This window comes from Meles meles, chromosome 3 (assembly GCF_922984935.1).
Source record: "Meles meles chromosome 3, mMelMel3.1 paternal haplotype, whole genome shotgun sequence".
NCBI lineage: Eukaryota > Metazoa > Chordata > Mammalia > Carnivora > Mustelidae > Meles > Meles meles.
The window spans coordinates 140,736,998-140,755,802 of record NC_060068.1 but is presented as its reverse complement, the minus strand read 5'-3'; the positions used below and the strand labels follow the sequence as shown (position 1 = coordinate 140,755,802).

General features: G+C 43.4%; 1 protein-coding gene across 2 annotated transcripts in view; it reads right to left on the bottom strand.

Annotated features, from left to right (window-relative positions):
- The window catches only part of FAT2 (FAT atypical cadherin 2), an 80,444-nt gene that overhangs the window by 26,675 nt on the left and 34,964 nt on the right, over positions 1 to 18,805 (bottom strand). For both annotated transcript variants that reach the window (XM_046000247.1, XM_046000248.1), the window contains exons 7-13: positions 18,450 to 18,589; positions 17,560 to 17,841; positions 16,277 to 16,487; positions 8,662 to 12,720; positions 6,753 to 6,949; positions 4,248 to 4,401; positions 2,185 to 2,418 (exon numbers count right to left, since the gene is read on the bottom strand). In XM_046000247.1, coding sequence (XP_045856203.1) covers positions 2,185 to 2,418; positions 4,248 to 4,401; positions 6,753 to 6,949; positions 8,662 to 12,720; positions 16,277 to 16,487; positions 17,560 to 17,841; positions 18,450 to 18,589 — 5,277 coding nt within the window. The remainder of the gene's footprint in view (positions 1 to 2,184; positions 2,419 to 4,247; positions 4,402 to 6,752; positions 6,950 to 8,661; positions 12,721 to 16,276; positions 16,488 to 17,559; positions 17,842 to 18,449; positions 18,590 to 18,805) is intronic.

Genomic DNA, 18,805 nt, shown 5'->3' with positions numbered 1-18,805 from the left:
CCCCATAGAGGCTAACATGCTCAGGCTGTGTTAAAAGTAAGAATCTCTCCCCTGGGGCAAATAATACATTATATATTAATAAAAATAATTACTAAAAAAAAAAAAAAAGAGTGAGAATCTCTCAGTGGGAGATTCTTTACCAGGAGGAGGGTGAGTTCAGGGCTTCATAGAAAGGTTCTTGGGAGTGGGGCATCTGCAAACCTATTAGATTATCTGAAAATGTTTATGTGGAGATTAGAGTCCAAGGCCAGATTATAAAGTGAAAATTGTGCAAGGTCAAAGCCATCTAGAGCAAGTTCCTTGGTTGTGATAGAGCAATTCTATGTCTTGATGGCGGTGGTGGTTACATGACATGCTATGTGGGATAAGACTGAATAGAACTAGACACACAAAGACATGTGCTCACATGCACATGTTCAAATGAGTGCATATAAAAACTGGTGAAATCTGAGTAAGGCTTATAATCCAGTTACCAGGAATGTCCCAGTACCAATTTCCTATAACAGCTAAAATGCCACCATTGGGGGAAGCTGGAGGGGAGGGTGCAGGGGTTTCTCAGCACTATTTTAGCAACTTCCTATGAGTCTATAATTATGTCAAAATAAAAAGTTAAGGAAACACACATACCCATGAAAAATTCTTAGCAAATCAAAACACACAGTGTTTCTTCACCTCTGGCTCAGAGTCTATTATGTTCTTTGGCTGTGTGCTAGATGAAGCAGTAGGGGCCACAGTGTAGGAGGAACACCAGTACTGACTGCTCAGCCGGGAGATCCTCACCCAGTGGGAGGAGTGCGTGCCCTGAGCCTGAGGGTCTCACATCGCACACACACCAGGGGCACACACCCTTTTGGTGGAATGGTGGCAAGAACTGCCTATTACAATAGTGGAATTACATACATTAAATGCACATACCATGCAGTTTCCCCATACATACATTTTTCTGGAGAGACCATAATTTTTCTAGAGAGGGGGAGTTTCTGGTCAGGCCGCATTTGGAATATCTGGGTGGAATATCTGGATTAGAATGATAACAGTTTTGAAGGGTTAATGGTAAACTGGTACGAGGCCACAGGATGTGCCCTGGAAAGAGGGCGTGAGAAGAAGCATGTAACTGAAGAAACTAGGTTTCCTTTACCCAGAAAGGAAAGCTTGGGGCTGGAGCAGATAATCGTCACCTCCTGGCCTTGGAAGGGCTCTCGTGGGCAGAAGTCTAGGAGATGTGTGTGACTACAGAGGGACAGACCAGGACTGATGGGTGCCTACTCAAAATAGGTAGCACTTGATACTTCTCTGATGTACCACAAAGGTTGGTAGGGAGCTGCTAGGAAGTGCGGCGGGGCGTGGAGGGGGGAGGGTTCCATGGAAAGTGAGTAGAGTAGTTGCCTAGGAACTAGGGAGCTTCCTGTCCCTGAAAGTGTGCAAGTACTAGCTAGTGAGCATTCTAGGGCCTTGTAGCTATTCGATGCCTCTACTCTATTTTCCCCCTCTTGAACGCCTACATCCCTCCCAAAATCTCCCATCTCCTTCAATGCCAAGCTAAAACTCAAGAAAATTGGACATGTGCACTGTATATAGACATAAATATACATACACATATATATGCACACACACAAAATGCTTCCTGGTGGCAGAAATTATAATTGGTACAATATGGAACAAATACTCGTGCATGAATCTAATTTGCCTTGTAAATTCTAAAAAAAAAGGAATTAACTCTAGTGCAAATAGTGTCATTAAAATGCACATGTAAAATACTGAGAATGATTCCACTTTATTGTATAGATAATGGATCAAGGAATTTAATAAGCTTAATAGAGTTTGTGCCCAAAATTCCTTTCTTGTGGCAAATTAATTGGAGTTGAATTGTTCTGATTGGTGTATTTCAGATTAGATGTTTGCATTTAAAATGTCCTGAGTGTAAACAGCAGAATTGAAAGGGCTCTAGGCCTGAAAGCCAGTGAGAAACAATGAGGCTGAAAGGCCCTGTACAGGCCTCAAAACATTGCCTAAATCTTTTGTCACCTAGCACTTAGGTATGCGGTTTGTGGGCAAACATTTTCCTCTTGTGAGTGTTCGTGGACTCAGTAAGGAGACAGAGTCCTTGCTATATCCCAGAGCAACACACAGTCAAACCCTCACCCCAGGTGACCCTGTGAGTGAACAGCCTCCAATACTCCTCACCTTGGTCAGGATCCCGGGCCAACACCACAGCTACAGGGGTCTTAACTGTGGTGTTGTCGAAGACAGCCACAGCACAGTGGCTGGGGAAGAAATGGGGGGCGTTGTCATTCACATCCTCCACATGGAGGATCACATCTGCCTGGCATGACTGGCCACCTCCATCTGTCGCCTTGGCAACAAGGCTATACGTATCCTTCTTCTCTCGGTCCAGGGCTGTAAGGGTGGTCAGCTCCCCTGGCCAGAGAAACGACATCAGGTGAGCTTTCCCTGGGGCACATTACTCCAGCACTTGCCTTCTAGGTATCTATGCAAGACAACCAGAGGCACACGGAGTTTTGTCACTCCATGACATAAAGGGGTCAGTCCTGCCTACAGTACAATTAGGAAAGAAGTTCAGTCCCACACCTGTCTATCTCCCTAATTCCTCACCAACAAGCTAAAAAGAGGCACGACATTTTTAAAGGGCAAGGAGGCAATTTCTAACAACACATAAAATGTGTTTATCCTTTGGTTCACAGTGGATATTCCAGTGGAATAGTCAACCCAAGGATAAAAACGTATATATAAAGATATTCTCTCCAGCATTGTTTATAATAGCAGCATACTGAAAATACTATGTATGTCTTTCAAAAAGGAACTGGCTGAATATATCATGATTTAGCCATACAGTAAGTTACTGTGCAGCCTAGAAGGAATTATGTTAGAGTTTTATGTAATGCCTTGTTATTATCTCCAAGGTGTTGCTATATGAAAAAAAAAAAAAAGCAAGCCACAGAATGGTATTCTAGAGTGCTTATCTTTGGAGGGGGGGGATTGTCATCATATTTTCTTTCTAATTTCTGCATAATATATGCCTACAGCGTTTGAATTTTTATACAATGAGCATGTATTATTTCCATATTGAGAAAAACCACCCAGCATTTTTTTTCAAGACCCCACCAATCATCCTACAGCTGAACAAACAGCAGCAGAGAGAGATTAGGTAACCTTCCTGGGGTGACTCAGCATGCCCATGCTGGAATGAAAAAGGACAATATTGTCTCCTATCTATCCAGACAGCTTCCTGGGACACCACTCACCTACCACCTCCCTGCTCAGGAATCTCCAAGCCATCCTTTGAACTACTGGTTCTAAGCCAAGTTCAGCAGCTAGTCCTCTGTGACCTGGGCCTTCTGTCCTGCCCGTCCCCACACCCTCCCCTCATAGCATCAGGACAGGGATCCCACTGTGGGGTTGCTCTTCCAAAGGAAGCAGACCTCACCCTGTCTTCTCCACCAGACTCTCACAGCCCAACCTCTCCCAGGCATTGGTGGTCTACCCTGCAGGGCTCTCTGCTTCCACCTCTGTGCTTTGCCGTCTAACAATAATGACAATGGCAACCTTATCTACTGAGCTCTTAAAATGTGCCAGACCTGCTCAGAACATCTGTATACTTCATCTCTTGGGATTCTTAGAATAGTACATTGAGGTCTGCAACATATGCCTCTTGAGATCATGTCCTTAACCATGAAGCTCATCTGCCCAAATCCTCTTGTGGCTCTAAAGGAGGGATTTTCACCCCGACCCCCACCTTTGGCCTCTCTCCGCCCCTCTGTGCACAAGTTTCTTGTCTTCCATCATGACCTCAGATGTACGCACTCTTTCCTAAAATAAAGTTCTTGTATAAATTCTCCTTCTGCCTTGAGCATCCATCCCTACCACCCCCTTAACTCCGCTCCCAAGCACCCCTCCTCACTCCTGTCAAACCTCCCCTTAGCATCCTGCATTTTTTTCCTAACTCAGCAGATTTCAAACCACTCATTCAATAACTGCCTTTCCCACAAGACCCAGATCTTATCTGTCTGTTGATTATGTCCCCACCATCTAGTGCAATGCTTGGCACATGCTGCCAATATGTTTGCTGAGTGAATGGATGGATCGGTGGATGGGTGGATGGGTGGATGGATGGATAGGTGGATGGATAGGTGAATTTCTGTTTCTTCTCTAAGGAACCTAGCATGGTATTGGGCACTGATATTAATTAAATAAGTTCTTAGTTTAATCCTGCAGCTCAGGAAACCCACCTGTATGAGGATCCAGCTTAAATTCATCTGCCCCAGGACCATGCAGAGAATATGTGATCTGAGCATTGGTATCAGAATCCAAGTCTGTTGCAGAAACTTTCAAAATGAAGTGTCCTGGAGATATATCTTCACTGATTTTGCCAGTATAGAGAAGCTGGAAATGGAAGAAAAAGAAGGGGGAGATTATGGAAGATACCCCTAGATCAAGAGAGAGGCAGAGTTACAGGGGAGACAGAAGCTGAGAGAGATCAGAAAGCAAGATGGGGAAGAGGGAGAGAGAGAATCAGGGCAGGGGTGAAACAAAGAGAATAAGTTGAAAAATGCAAGGAAATGGAGATTAAAAACAAGAAGCAGGATGACAAGAGGACTAGTCAGAAAAGACAGAATGAGTGAGAATTCCACCAATGAAAACCCACAGTTGGAGCTAGAAGGACCTGCTACCACCTACTCCACAGGGGCCCTCTGAAACTTCTGGATGAGGTTGAGATGGGTCTGATTTGAGGCATTCTGGAAGGTGTCAGGTCAAGCTACTCACTCCAGGCCAAGCATCCTGGTCTCTGTGGTGAGGCCATGCTGTCATGCTCACTCCCTGTCCACACCACAAGACAGACTCTTGGCCATTTGAATCAGATCTGGAACCCCATGGCCCTCAGGGCCTGTCCCACCCTCCCTCCACTGTAGGTGCCTTCATAGCAAGTGATGTGGCACAGGGGAAAGGCTGGAGCTCCCTGGGAGCCCAGTGTTTCTATAACTGCTATCTCTGGGGACAGGCTCCAAGCAAACTGTCTTCCCCTACTGCAGGGGGTAGGTGAACATGAACCTCTGTAAGTACTCTCGATGGAGGCTTTGGGCCTGAGTGGGCTGTAGAGATGGACTCCACAAGCCTCCTTTCTCTGGCTCTAGTGATGCTGTTGACCACCTGTGGGAAGGCCAGGGTGGGCTTGATCCTGGCCTCCTCTAGCATGGGGAGGATGCAGCTGGTTGTAAGGCTGTCTAAGGAAAAGAGGAAGAAAGTGTGGCTACCATCCTCCCCAAAAGGACTGCCCTTCTGAGACCACCTTGGTCATCTTGGTGGTCATCTTGGATCCTGCAAAGGCATTTTTCCATGCATCCTGATAACATAGGTTCTCTTTTTCTACTATGATTTTATGTGGTTAGAGTGTAAAAGACAGAGGAAGAAAAGGTGATGGGACATGTGTATTTTTTTGTTACAAGGTCTGTATTACTTACATGTGTGCAAATAAGTGAAGTGTATATATGCAAATACATGTGTAAGTATGTTTGTGGGAGTTACATACATATATTTCCATGTACGGCTGGGTATACAGATGGATGAGTGTTGTGGTATATAGGTATATGCTTACGTATCTGGTTGTATATATGTATAGGTATTTGCATGTATATTAGAGTTGTAGATGATCCTTTGTGTATGGGTATATGGGTGAGTATATGTAAGTTTGCATTTATGTATATATACTAAATGGCTAGAGTTTTTTAATGTAAATTTGAATTATTGTATCTTAAAATGTTATAAAAGTAAAATGTTAATAGTTTAACTTTATCTGAAAACTTTGAGGTAATGCAAATCCCCCAAAGTTAAAACTATCTACTGAATTTTTAAAAATATGTTTAAACACAAAGCTATAGAACAATGATTGTTCATTTATGTCCTCTAAGAACACAGTTCCTTCCCTAACACACACACACACTACCACCACCATTCAACATTTGTTTTCACAGGAAATTTAGGGTTGAATTAAATGAAGTCCACAGCAAAAATGTAACTGTCCTGTCTGCATGTTTGTGTATACATATAACCTCAAGGAGGGCATCTGTGGTGGTCTCTATCACCCATGTAGATGTGGGGATATGCATAATATGGGCATGGGGGCAGTGTGAGATGTCTCTGAGGGCAGTTTTCTTCGGATGTTTTTGATAATGAGCCCAAGCAGAGTGGTGGAGAGATTTTCCCACTGGGCACAGCAGACTGTTTATAGAATGAAGAAGTTACTTTTCTGGGGGTGCCTGGGTGGCTCAGTGGGTTAAAGGCTCTGCCTTCAGCTCAGGTCATGATCCCAGGTCCCTGGGATTGAGCCCTGAATCGGGCTCTCTGCTCAGCGGGGGGAGCCTGCTTCCTCCTCTCTATCTCTGCCTGCCTCTCTGCCTACTTGTAATCTCTGTCTGTCAAATAAATAAATAAAATCTTTTTTTGAAAAAGTTACTTTTCTGGATATATTTTGCGGAGAGTCACTTTTGAAAGGAGTGTAGGAGTAGAAGTATGAACCAAAAGTTCTAAAGGGCTTGGTGACATCCCTTTGCCGGGGAGGGAGGGGAGGAATTACCCAGAATGCACCCTGCTTAGGACACGAGTCTGAGGCTAGCTGAGGAGAAGCAAGGACTGATCAGTGATGCCCAGCCTCAGAGATAGTCCCCTGAGTCTTCCTCCTTCCTTTTGGCCTTCACTTCTTTGCCTCTAATGCCACCTCACCCTCACAAGGCTCTCACCTGTGAGCATTGTGGGCTGTTATCATTGATGTCCAGGACAAAGATCTCTACAAGGACTGAAGCCTGGAACTTGCCATCGGAAGCTGTGATTCTGAGCAAGTACTTGGCGGTGTGTTCACGGTCCAGGGTCTTCCTTGAGAAAATCCTCCATTCTTCTCCAGCTTGGCTGATGCCAAACTGGCCCAAGGGATCTCCCTCTAAAAAGATGGACAGAGCTTCCAGAATTCAAGGAATAGGAATGAACCAGGCTTTGTGCCTTAGGTGGCTGCCCACATGACAATTTTTTTTAGGGTTTCTAGGAAAGACAAAAATTTCCTCCCTTAACCAGAGACCCACAGTTCTATATTGAGTCAGTTATTTGGTGTTACTAAGGTTCTTCTGACTTCAAAGGCCTCCTATTAAGTGGAATTATCACTGTGAGAAGCATCACTCTAAAATATGTAGCTGAGGTACAGGTTTCTTATTTTTTGTGTGTGTGCTTTGGGAAGACTGGGGGAAGTTAAAAAGAAGCATATTTCCATTTTATACAAAAACCGTCTTATATCTAGTATCTGTTCAACAGTAGAGGAGTGGAAAGTGATCAACAACACTAAGCTCTCTGAGGTTTTATTTTACCCATGAGGACACCAACTAAGTGGAGGTTCCCATGGATCACTAGGTTTGCTTCTGAGTCATCTTTCCTTGACCCCAATCACTGATAGAGGAGATGGATTTATGAGATTCCAAGATTCCAGAGTTCTAAGACTCAACTATTCCAGGAATTGATGATCTACTGACATTTATTCTATTACTCAGAGATGTTAAGACTTTGTGTTTTTCATAGTCCGATATTATAAGATTCTATTTCCCTAAATTTCCATATTTCTAATGACACTGTTCCAGGATCTGTTTCTATAAGAGTCTATGATTCTTGGTTGGAACTTTAGGTTCATTCATTTCCGGTCAGAGAGATGTGATAGCAGATGGAGCCATGTCTATAGGGATGGGATGACATGGCACCTGGGATAGGGGGAAAAGGACACTGAGAAGTAGAGAAACTCCTAGGATGCATGGGTGCCTGCCCTCAGCTCAGGTCATGATCCCACCTGGGATCGAGTCTGGCATTGGGCTCCCTGCTCAGTGGGGAGCCTGCTTCTCCCCCTGCCCCAGCTTATGCTCTCTCTCTCTCTCTCTCTCTCTCTGTCTCTCTCTCTGACAAATAAATAAATAAAATCTTTTTAAAAAGAGAGAGAAGTAAAGAAAGTCTTTTTTGGCCACTGGCTAGCTGGTTCAGCCACTGGACAGGGGCTGGGATAAATTTAGGTTTGCAGTAGGTATCCACTGGGGAAAATAATTCATAGGGTGTGGTTTTAATCCCAGACCTGACTCAAGCTTGGAGTGTGACCTTGTGCCCCTATCTGTGTGTGAAATGAAGGATTGAGGTGGAATCATATCTATGGAAGGGTTTTCACTCTAACACTTAAGTCTTATGATTGACTTAAGGAGTATTTCTAGTATCCACAACTTGCTCGAGGCGGAATACACTCCACAGAGTTTTCATGGATCATACCATTACTGATGTCTTCTCCATTCCCTAGAAGCTGAGACCATTTACAGTATCTCCCTTCTATTCTGTCTACTCTGCCTAAAGAAACAAGAAATTCTCTCTACAAAACACTTTCTAATTTATAGGAGGCTCTCAAGAGCTTTTTCAAGTTAGATCTTACAAGCATCCTTGTAAGGTGAATGAGAACAGGCATGCAAAGTCTATAGATGAAGCAACCAAGGTCCTGGAAGGTTAATTGATCTATGCAAGGTCACATCGCTAATAGGTGGCAGAGCCAGGACTTGAATCCATGTCTTAGGGCACCTCCTACTATAGTTTTTTCAATGTACCCCAGTGCTTCCATTCCAAGACAGTTATCCTTACCTGTGATATAGCAGGTGACCTGTCTGTTCTGCTCAGAGATATCAGCATCCAAGGTTTTAAGAGTGACCACAAGTTCACCAGGTTCATTGTTCTCAACCACAGACCCTCTGTAGTCTTCAGAAGCAAACTGGGGAGCGTTGTCATTCTCATCTGTAATGGAGACTTCAACAAGAACCTGAGAAGATAGCTGGATGGTCCTTCCATGGTCATAGGCCACCACATAAAAACGGTAGTTCTGGTGGGTCTCACAGTCAAGTTCCTGGAGTGTGGTGATCCAGCCAGTCTCACTGTCAATGGCAAAGAGCTCATGGATATTGCTACCAGGGTCCACTGGCAGCCTGTAGCTCACCTGGCCATCACTGCCAGTGTCCTCGTCATTGGCGGTCACTTGAATGACTGAGGTCCCCACTGGCATATTCTCAGTGAGAACAGCCTTATAGGGATCAGCCTCAAATATAGGTCTATTGTCATTGACATCTTTCACTTGGATATTGACAGAGACCAAGGAAACCAAGTGAGTATCATTATGGGGACAATGTGCCATTAAATCAATCTGGTACCATTTGGTGGACTCATAGTCCATGGCCTTTCTCACCTTTAGAACTCCTGTGTTTCGGTCCAAGGAGAAGACACCATCCTTGTTGCTTTCTGGGGTAGTGCCCTGCACTAGACTATAGATGACTGGATCTTGAGCAGCCACTGCTTTAACAGAACCAATTTCAGACCCTTCTGGAAGATCTTCAGATGCAGAGAAAGTATACAGAGGTTCAGAAAATTTGGGCAAGGATACTTCATTAGGAACGACCTGAAGTCGTAGCAGGACCAGGGAGTTCCAGTGAGGAGGGCCCCCATCTTGGGCTTTGATTTTTAAGTCAAAGGCCCGATTTTCCAATCCCACCAAGCTCTCCTTCACCTTGACAACACCAGTAGTTGGGTTGACTTCAATGACTTCTTCATCCAAGTCCTCCATTGAGTCCACTGAGTAGGTGACATCTGCATTCTGACCTTCATCTGCATCGTAGGCCAACACCTGAATAACTGGGGAATCTTTACTGACATTGGACTGAATGGACACTGTGTACTCAGATGCTTTAAATTGTGGAGGGTTGTCGTTTTCATCTGTCAGGATGATCTTTACAGTGCAGAAGGCCACTCTTCCTCCTCCATCCTGAGCCATGACTTTAATAGCAATAACTCTTTCTGTTGAATTTTCCCGATCCAGTTTCTGCAGAGTGGTGATCTGGCCATTGGGGTTTATGGAAAACTTCTCACCTGCTAGTTTATTGATGATGGTATAATCTACAGTACCATAGGGACCACTATCTTTATCTATGGCTAGCAACTCAATGACCTTTGTTCCCACCTTTGCATTCTCTGCTAATTCTGCCTCATAAACATGCTGCTGGAACTCTGGGCTGTACTTGTTGGCATTTGTAGTGTTGATATACACTGGCACGGTTGCCTGAAAGACCCCATCAGAAGCACCTACCCTCAAATTGTAAGAAGAGTCCAGGTTCTTTTTGCAAAGGTTAAACATAGAAATTATTCCTGATGAGCTGTTAATGGAGAAATGCCTGTCCTGATTTCCAGAAAGAATCAGGTACTCCAGATGGGAGGTGTCCCTGCTGTCAGGGTCAAGAGCTTGGACTTTAAGAACCAGGTGTCCGCAGGTTGCCAGCTCACTGACATTGGCTTCATACTGAGGTTGCCTGAACTCTGGGGGGTTATCATTAATGTCAGATACATTAACAACCACAAGAGTTTCACCAGTGAGTTGGGGGTCTCCTCTATCCATGGCCCTGACCTTCACATGAAAGTGTTGTTGAGTTTCATAATCCAGCTCTTGAACTGTGGACATCTCCCCTGTGCTCCCATTGATCTGGAAGAATTTGGAAATATCTGAACCATCCTCTACAATCTGATAGGAGACATCACAGTTCTTCCCTGAATCCTGGTCAGAAGCCAACAGTTTGATCACAGGAGTCTGAGCAGGCAAGCCTTCTGAGATTGAAGTAGTGTAGACCAATTGAGAAAAAGTGGGAGGATTATCATTGATGTCCTCTACCAGGACTTCCACCGTGGCCTCAGAAAATGACCCCAAAGCTGTGTCTGTGGCTCTGACTGTGAACACATGTTTGGTCTTAGACTCATAGTCCAAAGGGCCTGTTACTGTTAGAACTCCAGTCTTAAAGTCAGTGGTGAAGAGCATCAGGGGTTCTTCCTCCACAATGTTGTAAATGAGTCGGAGTCCCTCTGGACTTCGGGCCTGGGTGTGGAGAATTGGCGTATAGAGTGTGATATTTTCAGGCACTCTCACTTTGTAGTAAGGGCTCTGAAATAGTGGGTTGGATTTATTTCTCACGGTGACAAGTACCTCTTCCTCAGTCTGGAGGGATGGGGTTCCTCCATCCCGAGCAATGACTTTGAGGTGATACTTATTTAAAGCTTGATAGTCAAAGGGTTTCTTCAGTGATATGTCCCCAAGATAGGGGTCTATTCGAAAGTATGTGTAATCTTCTGCAAATGCGTATGTTACAGCACCATTTACCCCCAAGTCCTCGTCAGTGGCAGACACCTGAAAGAGGACATCCCCTGGCTCTGTGCCATCTTGGATAATTGTGTAGTAGGGCAGGTGCTTAAATTGAGGGGGATTGTCATTGACATCCTCAACAGAGACTCTGACCAGAGCTTGAGCCACCCGCTGAGGGGTCCGATTGTCCCTCAATTCCACTGCCACCTCATAAGTGTCCTGCTCTTCTCTGTCAAACACCATACCTCTTGTCTGCAACACACCTGCTGATCTGACCATATGAAACATATCTGTGCCATTCAACAGGAAGTAGGAAAGAGTGTCATTCAAGTGATTGCCCTGGGCGCCAAGAATCACCACTGCCTTTCTATACTGTAAATTCTCCTTCACTGTTGCCCTGTAGACAATCTGATCAAACTGTAAACTTGTGTTAGGGGCTTGTGTCAAAAAAATTTTTACAAGTGCAGTATCTTGATACAAGCCATCAGAAGCCCTGATAGTGAGCTCCCTAGAGACCCCCAGGAAAGCTGGATTCACTACAGATATACGACCTGTGGTGGAATGGATGGCAACAGCTTCATCAGCATTGCCAGTTTTGATACTATAATTGACTTCTGAGTCATCGTCGCTGGCCCGCACGACAAGGAGCTCCATACCCCGATGGATGGGCTTCACTACTGCTACTTCATATACGTGGTCTGAGAACCTGGGAGGAGAGTCATTTACATCTTTGACATTGATGATGACCTGGACAGGCCTGGATGCAAATAAGATAGGGTTTCCTTGGTCATGGACGTAGACGCTGAATTGGAAAGAAGGCATGCTCTCATAATCCATCTCTGATATGATGATTAGGGTTCCCATGCTGGGATCAATTTTGAAAAACTTCAAAGCCTCTGGCTCCAAAATTTCATAGACCAACAAGGAATTAGCTTCTTCGTCACTGTCAGAAGCACGAGTCACAAGGGGGTTGTTGTTTTCATCCATGATCATGCTGTACAGAGGAGCTGTTTCACTGACTTGGCCCACAAAAATAGACTTTAAGAACATGGGAGCATTGTCATTTTCATCAATGATGTAAACAAGAGCCATGACATCAGTAAATGCACCTGCCATATTGCTGCCTCGGATTTTCAGCTGATAAGATGAAATTTTCTCATGGTCCAGTTTCTTCTGGGTGGAAATGAGGCCAGAATATGAGTTCATGGAGAATACACCATCCTTATTTCCCTCTCTTAACTCATAGGTAACTTCTGAGGAGCTTGTGGCTGACACAAGGAGGATTGGGGAGCCAACAGGGATTGATTCGGGTATCTCTACGAAGTACTCAGCTTTGGAGAAGATGGGGGCACTGCTCTCTGAGGGGTAGACATTAATGATCACCGTAGCCAGGTCATGCCACTGTGGGGAGCCTTGATCTTCTGCCTTGACTGTCAGACTATACCGGGCATGATTTGCCTGATCAAGTTTCCGGGCCAGAGTGATGGTGCCTAGCAGGGTATCAATGTTGAAGAAACCCTCGCTGTTCCCTGAAACAAAAGACAAGACAAACTGAAATTTCCCACATGGTCAAGATATACTTTCTAGATCAGTAAAAAGGCTATCACACAAAACTTGGAAAGGACAAACATCTACATCCCGTGTTACCATGGATCTAATTATGATGTAGTTTATAGGGAAGATACCTACTTTATAAAATACCTTACATGGGGTACATAGTAGGTACTCTGTAAGTGGCGGCTTAAATGATCACTCAGTTTTGGTCACAAATTAAGCTGTGAACCAGAGCTGCAGAAGGTCTTGAAAGCAAAAAAAGGAAACGTATGCTTTGTAGGAAAAGCACACTCCACTCTATTTCAGTTGTGGCTTTCATAGGAGAGAATTAAAACACTACTCCGTCTGTTCCCCGTATAGTCTATGGTCGGAAGATCTTCCATGTCAGGCTTTGGGGTTGAGTGGCACAGAGTTAAGTGGGGAGGGACTGGATAGAACACCCAGACCTTGAGGTTCCTGATCAAATGCCCTTTCTACCACTCCTGGATTTCCTAAACTTCAGGCATTCTCACATTGCCTTTACAATTTTTTCAATACCCAGCCCCTACCTTTACTATTTTGAATTATTATTGAATGGATATTTTCCTTTAAACTGACTCATTGTCTTAAATTTAAAATATTTTAACAAACTTTTGTATCACTGCTTTAGAAAAGAAAAATCATTATTGCTTGCCATAAATCAGGGGTTACCATAGAAACAAGACAGTGGGAAAAATATCTTATTAAAATCTGGATAAAATCTATTGCTTGCTAAAGGATGTAAGCCTGAGACCTATCCTCTTTCTATGGTAAAAACAAAGAGTAGAAAGTGTTAAAGAAGAATTAAAGAGATTCTAGGACCCAGGGAAAGCTTTGTCTTTGACTAATCAGGAAGCCCAAATGAGAATAAAGGGGGAGTACTTTTTCCACATCTGGTAGCCTCTTTTTTGTAGCCCTTTTAAAATGTAATATTTATTTTGATGAATGCATAATAACATTTCAAATTTAAGCTTCAAGGAAAGTTATAGTTATACAATATTATATGATTCACAAAAAAATGTTGAAAATTAATTGTATTTCCCTAAAAAAAAGTGTCTCAAAGTTATCGCAGTTTTAAAAGTCTGACCTTATTTAGACAACACTCCCTTCCTCCCTCCCTACTTTCCTTCCTTCCTTCCTTCCTTCCTTCCTTCCTTCCTTCCTTCCCTCCCTTCCTCCTTATCTCCCTCCCTCTCTCTTTCTTTTCATGGTAAGAACAGATATTATGAAAGCTCCCTCTTAAAAAATGTTTAAGGATATAGCAAAATATTGCTAACTATAGGCACTATGTCATACAGCAGATTTCTAGGATTTCATCTTGCATAACTGACACTCCCCCCCCAAGTTTTACTGAGATATAAGTGACATATGATGTTGTGTTGGTTTAAGGAATACAACATAACGATTTGATATACATATATATTGCAAAGTGATTGTCAAAATAAGTTTAGCTAACATCCATCATCTCACACAGGCACATTTTTTTCTTAGAATGAGATGATTACCTATTTAATGCCATGGCTCAGTAACACCTGAATAATTCTGCTCACCACAAGGTGCAGGTCTTCTCCTCAGGAAAGTATTGCTTTTTTACTCTTCTTACGCTGTTTATCACTCAGGTGCATATTTTATTATTTCAATGGCAAACAAATAGCTGGGCTTCATCACAAAACATTCTATCTGATTCCCCCCACTCATGGAAGCCATTCTCCAGCTGACCAGTGAGATGATTTCCCAACTTGCCCATGTGATACAAACCCTAAGTTCTGTCAAAGAATACAGCTTCAATAGGTAGACTGCAGTTTGAAAGTAGTTCTATTAAAAGTAGCCAAGTATCATGCTTAGTGAAATAAGTCAATCGAGAAAGACAACTATCATATGATCTCCCTGATATGAGGAAGTGGAGATGCAACATGGGGGGTTAGGGGGTAGGAGAAGAATAATGAAAGATATGAAGAATAATGAAGAATAAATGAAACAAGATGGGATCTGGAGGGAGACAAACCATAAGTGACTCTTAATCTCAAAAAACAAACTGAGGGTTGCTGGGGGGAGGGGGGCTGGGAGAGGAGGAGTGGGGTTATGGACATTGGGGAGGGTATGTGCTATGGTGAGTGCTGTGAAGTGTGTAAACCTGGCGATTCACAGACCTGTACCCCTGGGGATAAAAATACATTATATGTTTATTAAAAAATAAAAAATAAATAATTAATTAAAATGCCAAAAAAGAAAACGTAGCCAAGTAAACCACCTAAGTATAATTATAATTTATGTTATACCGCTGAGAGAAAAAATTGGGGCGCAAAATTGTATATTCATTTCAATCTTACTATGGCAAAAAGATGCACCAAAAAGACAAACGGGAAAGACACAAAATGATTTTGTTTGTGCTGAAAACTATGGCTGAGTGCTATTTTCTTCTTCATATATTCCTGCTTCTCTTGTGTTTTAAAAAATAAGTGTGTGTTACTGCTATAATCAGAAGACTATTTTTAAACTAATCTTAACTTATTTGGAAAATGAAATTAGTACCTCCATCGATGGGGTTGTCAATGAGGTAAAATGAGATAAAAGATGTGAGTGTGGTTCATAAATCACAAAAAGTAAGCAATTAATGGGTTAGAATTTGTTTTACTGTTCTTCAGTGATGCATAGATTTCTGCCGCATGGCAAGATATAACAACTTCTATTTCTTAAAAAAAAATGCAAAAGCTCTGATTTCTAGAAAGTATATAAGCAATAAATGAACATTATGCTCTGTGAGAGCACAAAGCAAGTCACATTCACTATGTCCCTCCACAGCATCTAGCTCTATGGAGTATTAACTTTGTTAATAATTATTAAATATCATCAATTATGAATTATCAAACATTATAATTATCAATAATTAGTTGGATTCTAGATATTGTCATTTTTGTTTCTTTAATTATGTATAATTAACACTTATCAATGATAGCAATAAACCCTTGGCATTCATATAATATTTTACGGTATACAACATGTATTAACATATATCTTCTCTTTTAATCTTTACAAAGACTTTCTGGCACAGGGAATATTGTTCCCATTTTTGAGAGGGGAAAACCGTATGACAGATACAAAAATGATACAGCCTTAACAGAAAATGTTACTCCTAAATGTAATTCCTAAAACTGTGCCATACCTCTTATAAGGTATTTATAGGTCCTTTATGTCATAAAGGCACAGATACTACATTTTAAAATGTTGCGTGGACTTCATAAGCATCCTTTACAAATACGGTTATTGGTGAATTTATATAATACGTATATAAACTCTTCCATAACTTAAGTAGGCCCTTAGTTATTATTCTTACCATCTTCAGAAGTACATTAAGTTAGGTTATTATAATCCCAGAGAATGCTCTAGAAATGGTATTTGCCACAGCTTAGAGAACCTGACATTTGATCTACTTGCAAATTCATGCCCCTGGGCCTTTTTCTTATTGCCAGAGACTCTTCCCTCATGCTCTGGACTCATAGCCAAGCCTCTCACCTTTGAGGAGGGAGTAGTGGACCTCAGCATTGGTTCCCCGGTCACCATCCATGGCTCGGACCTGGAGCAGCTCTGTGCCAGGGGCCGTGGTGTCAGGAATGCTTGCCTCATAGTGGAGCTGGGTGAAGTGGGGTGGGTGGAGGTTTCCATCCTCCACATAAATGGACACCCACACAAAGTTCCTCTTGATGGGCATCTCCTGGTCTCGGACCTATGGGCCCAAGGGGATAATGCCATGAGCAGCAAATGGAATGGGAGGAGGCAGGGTTAAATTAAGGTCAATGAAATGCTGGTGGAAAATATATCTAATTGTAACTCTCTGTGTTCTTTCAAATTTTGCTCTCATTTATGCTCTTTTTTAAAAAATAAATTTGTAAATTAGTGATCATTAGGCTTAGCTATTTTCATGGATAATCCCACTTTAGGAGAAAGGCAGAAATAAGCACAGAAACAGTATTTTCCAAATTAGTCCTCAGAAACTATTAGTTCCTCGAGATGTTAACGTGTTACACAGGGGGAAAAAAATTCTATGGGTGACTAAATTTAGGGGGCATTGAATTAAATGAAGTTAAAGTTTTCTTTGCTGTAGGATTTTTCCGAGCCTTTATTGTATATTTATGTGCCCAGAGGATGATTAAACTAGCACATAAAACCCTGCAACTTGAGTCAGGGAGGCTGGCTTTGATTCTGGTTCCATCATGAAGAACTGTATAATGGTGAACAAGTTTTTGTCCCTCTGTGGGCCTCAGGTGTAAGATGAGAGAAGTGGGCCAGGTCAGGGCTGAGACCCAGTGAGAGACATGAGGCACACAGGGTGTAGGTTGAGGGAGGCTCCCTCTCAGGGTCACAAAACTGTAGACACAGAACCCTGAAAGTGAGTCTTTCTTCCATGTTGTGCCCTGCACACCTCACTTCCTCACCCCAGTGCTTGCTGTGGGGGGTGGGGGATGGTCTCCGGTCCTTCCCCACCTCTGACACGATGTCAGGCCCCATTGTGGTCAAGCAGTCATGGAGCAGGGAGAGAACTACTGGGGAGTATTTGGAGTGAGCCCAGAGAAAGCTGGGGTTGCATGTGTTTCCTTGGCAGCTCTCCCTTCTTCTTTACTCACGGGCTTCCCCTATGGCAGGCGCCCCTGGCTGGCTGTGAAATATCACATCTCATGTCACAGATCATCACGAGCATCAGTGCACATCAGGGGAGAGGGAACCTTCAGCTTGCCTCTGTGTGTGTCCCCACATATCCACATGCAGGTGCATCTGCCCCGATTTCTCAGTTTACTCACCATAACTGTCAGCGTGTGATGGGAGGGGCCTGAGCCCAAGTCCAACTTCCCCACCGTTACCAGGACACCACTACTTGGGTCCAGCTGGAAGAGACTGGCACTTCCCGGGTCATGGCTGCCATGTATGGTGTAGATGAGGCCCTTGCCCTTGTCTGGATCCGTGGCCTGGACTCGGAGGAGCTCCACCCCAGGCAGTGTGTCCTGGGGAACTCTGACTTCATAATGAGCCTCCAGAAATTGGGGCCGATGGTGATTAACATTGGCAATCATAAAGATGTAGACCTAGGGAGGAGAATGAGAAAGAAGGTAGACGGTAAGCTCTAGGACCTTGTCTTTCTGTCTGGTTCTTCACCATATCATCTGTGCCTAGCATAGTGCCTGGCACACAGCTGTCACTCTATAAATATTTGTTGAATGAATGATAGGGTTTCAAAATCACAAAGCTTTGAAATAACATGCAGTCTAGTGGTTTTCAAAAACAAAATTCTGGTTCAAAGGGCCTTTTTCTTCAAGTGAAATATTTTATGAAATTCCAACATCTGAAATAGGTAAAACTCTGGCTGAAGACATAGTGGAAATCCAGGAACCCACTGACCATCATTTCTCATACCCATGGTAGCCCCTACAGAACTCTATCTTAAATTGAAAACTGCTCATTTAGACAAAGCCCTTCATTACACAGAGATCCACGGTGGAAACGAGAATTGTCCCCTCTTGGGGGACACAGAAGTAGAAAGTGTATCAGGTAAGAATGGAGGGCAAAATCTTGATTCCAAATTCAGTGTCCTCTGAGATACACCACATCCACTGCAAGCCTTCTGTAGCTTCATCCCAACCGAGGAGGCCTCCCAACCGGTCTCAGCTCAGGGGTGCCTGGGGAGGCTTCTCACCTGAGTGGCAATGGTGTGGGACCCATCGGTCACCTCCACGGTCAAGTTATAGTTCGACCTCCTCCTTGTGTCGAGAGGCTTGGCAATGACAATGCTGCCTGTGGTCTTCTCAATATCAAAGTCCATGTCCTTGTCACCACCTGGAGTGGGAGCAAGGGGGAAAGCACACACCCTCAGTGATGGCGGCTGTAGTAGTGCCCAGGGACTCGGCCGGCAGATTGAGAGGAGGTGGTAGTAGGTCCTGTCAAGTTATTGTCCAATTTTTTTAAGATCTAAGTGATGATACAGAAAAAGGTAAATGTATAAGGACTAATGAGTGCCAGAAGAAGTCCACTGTTTTCCATAGAACGTGTTCT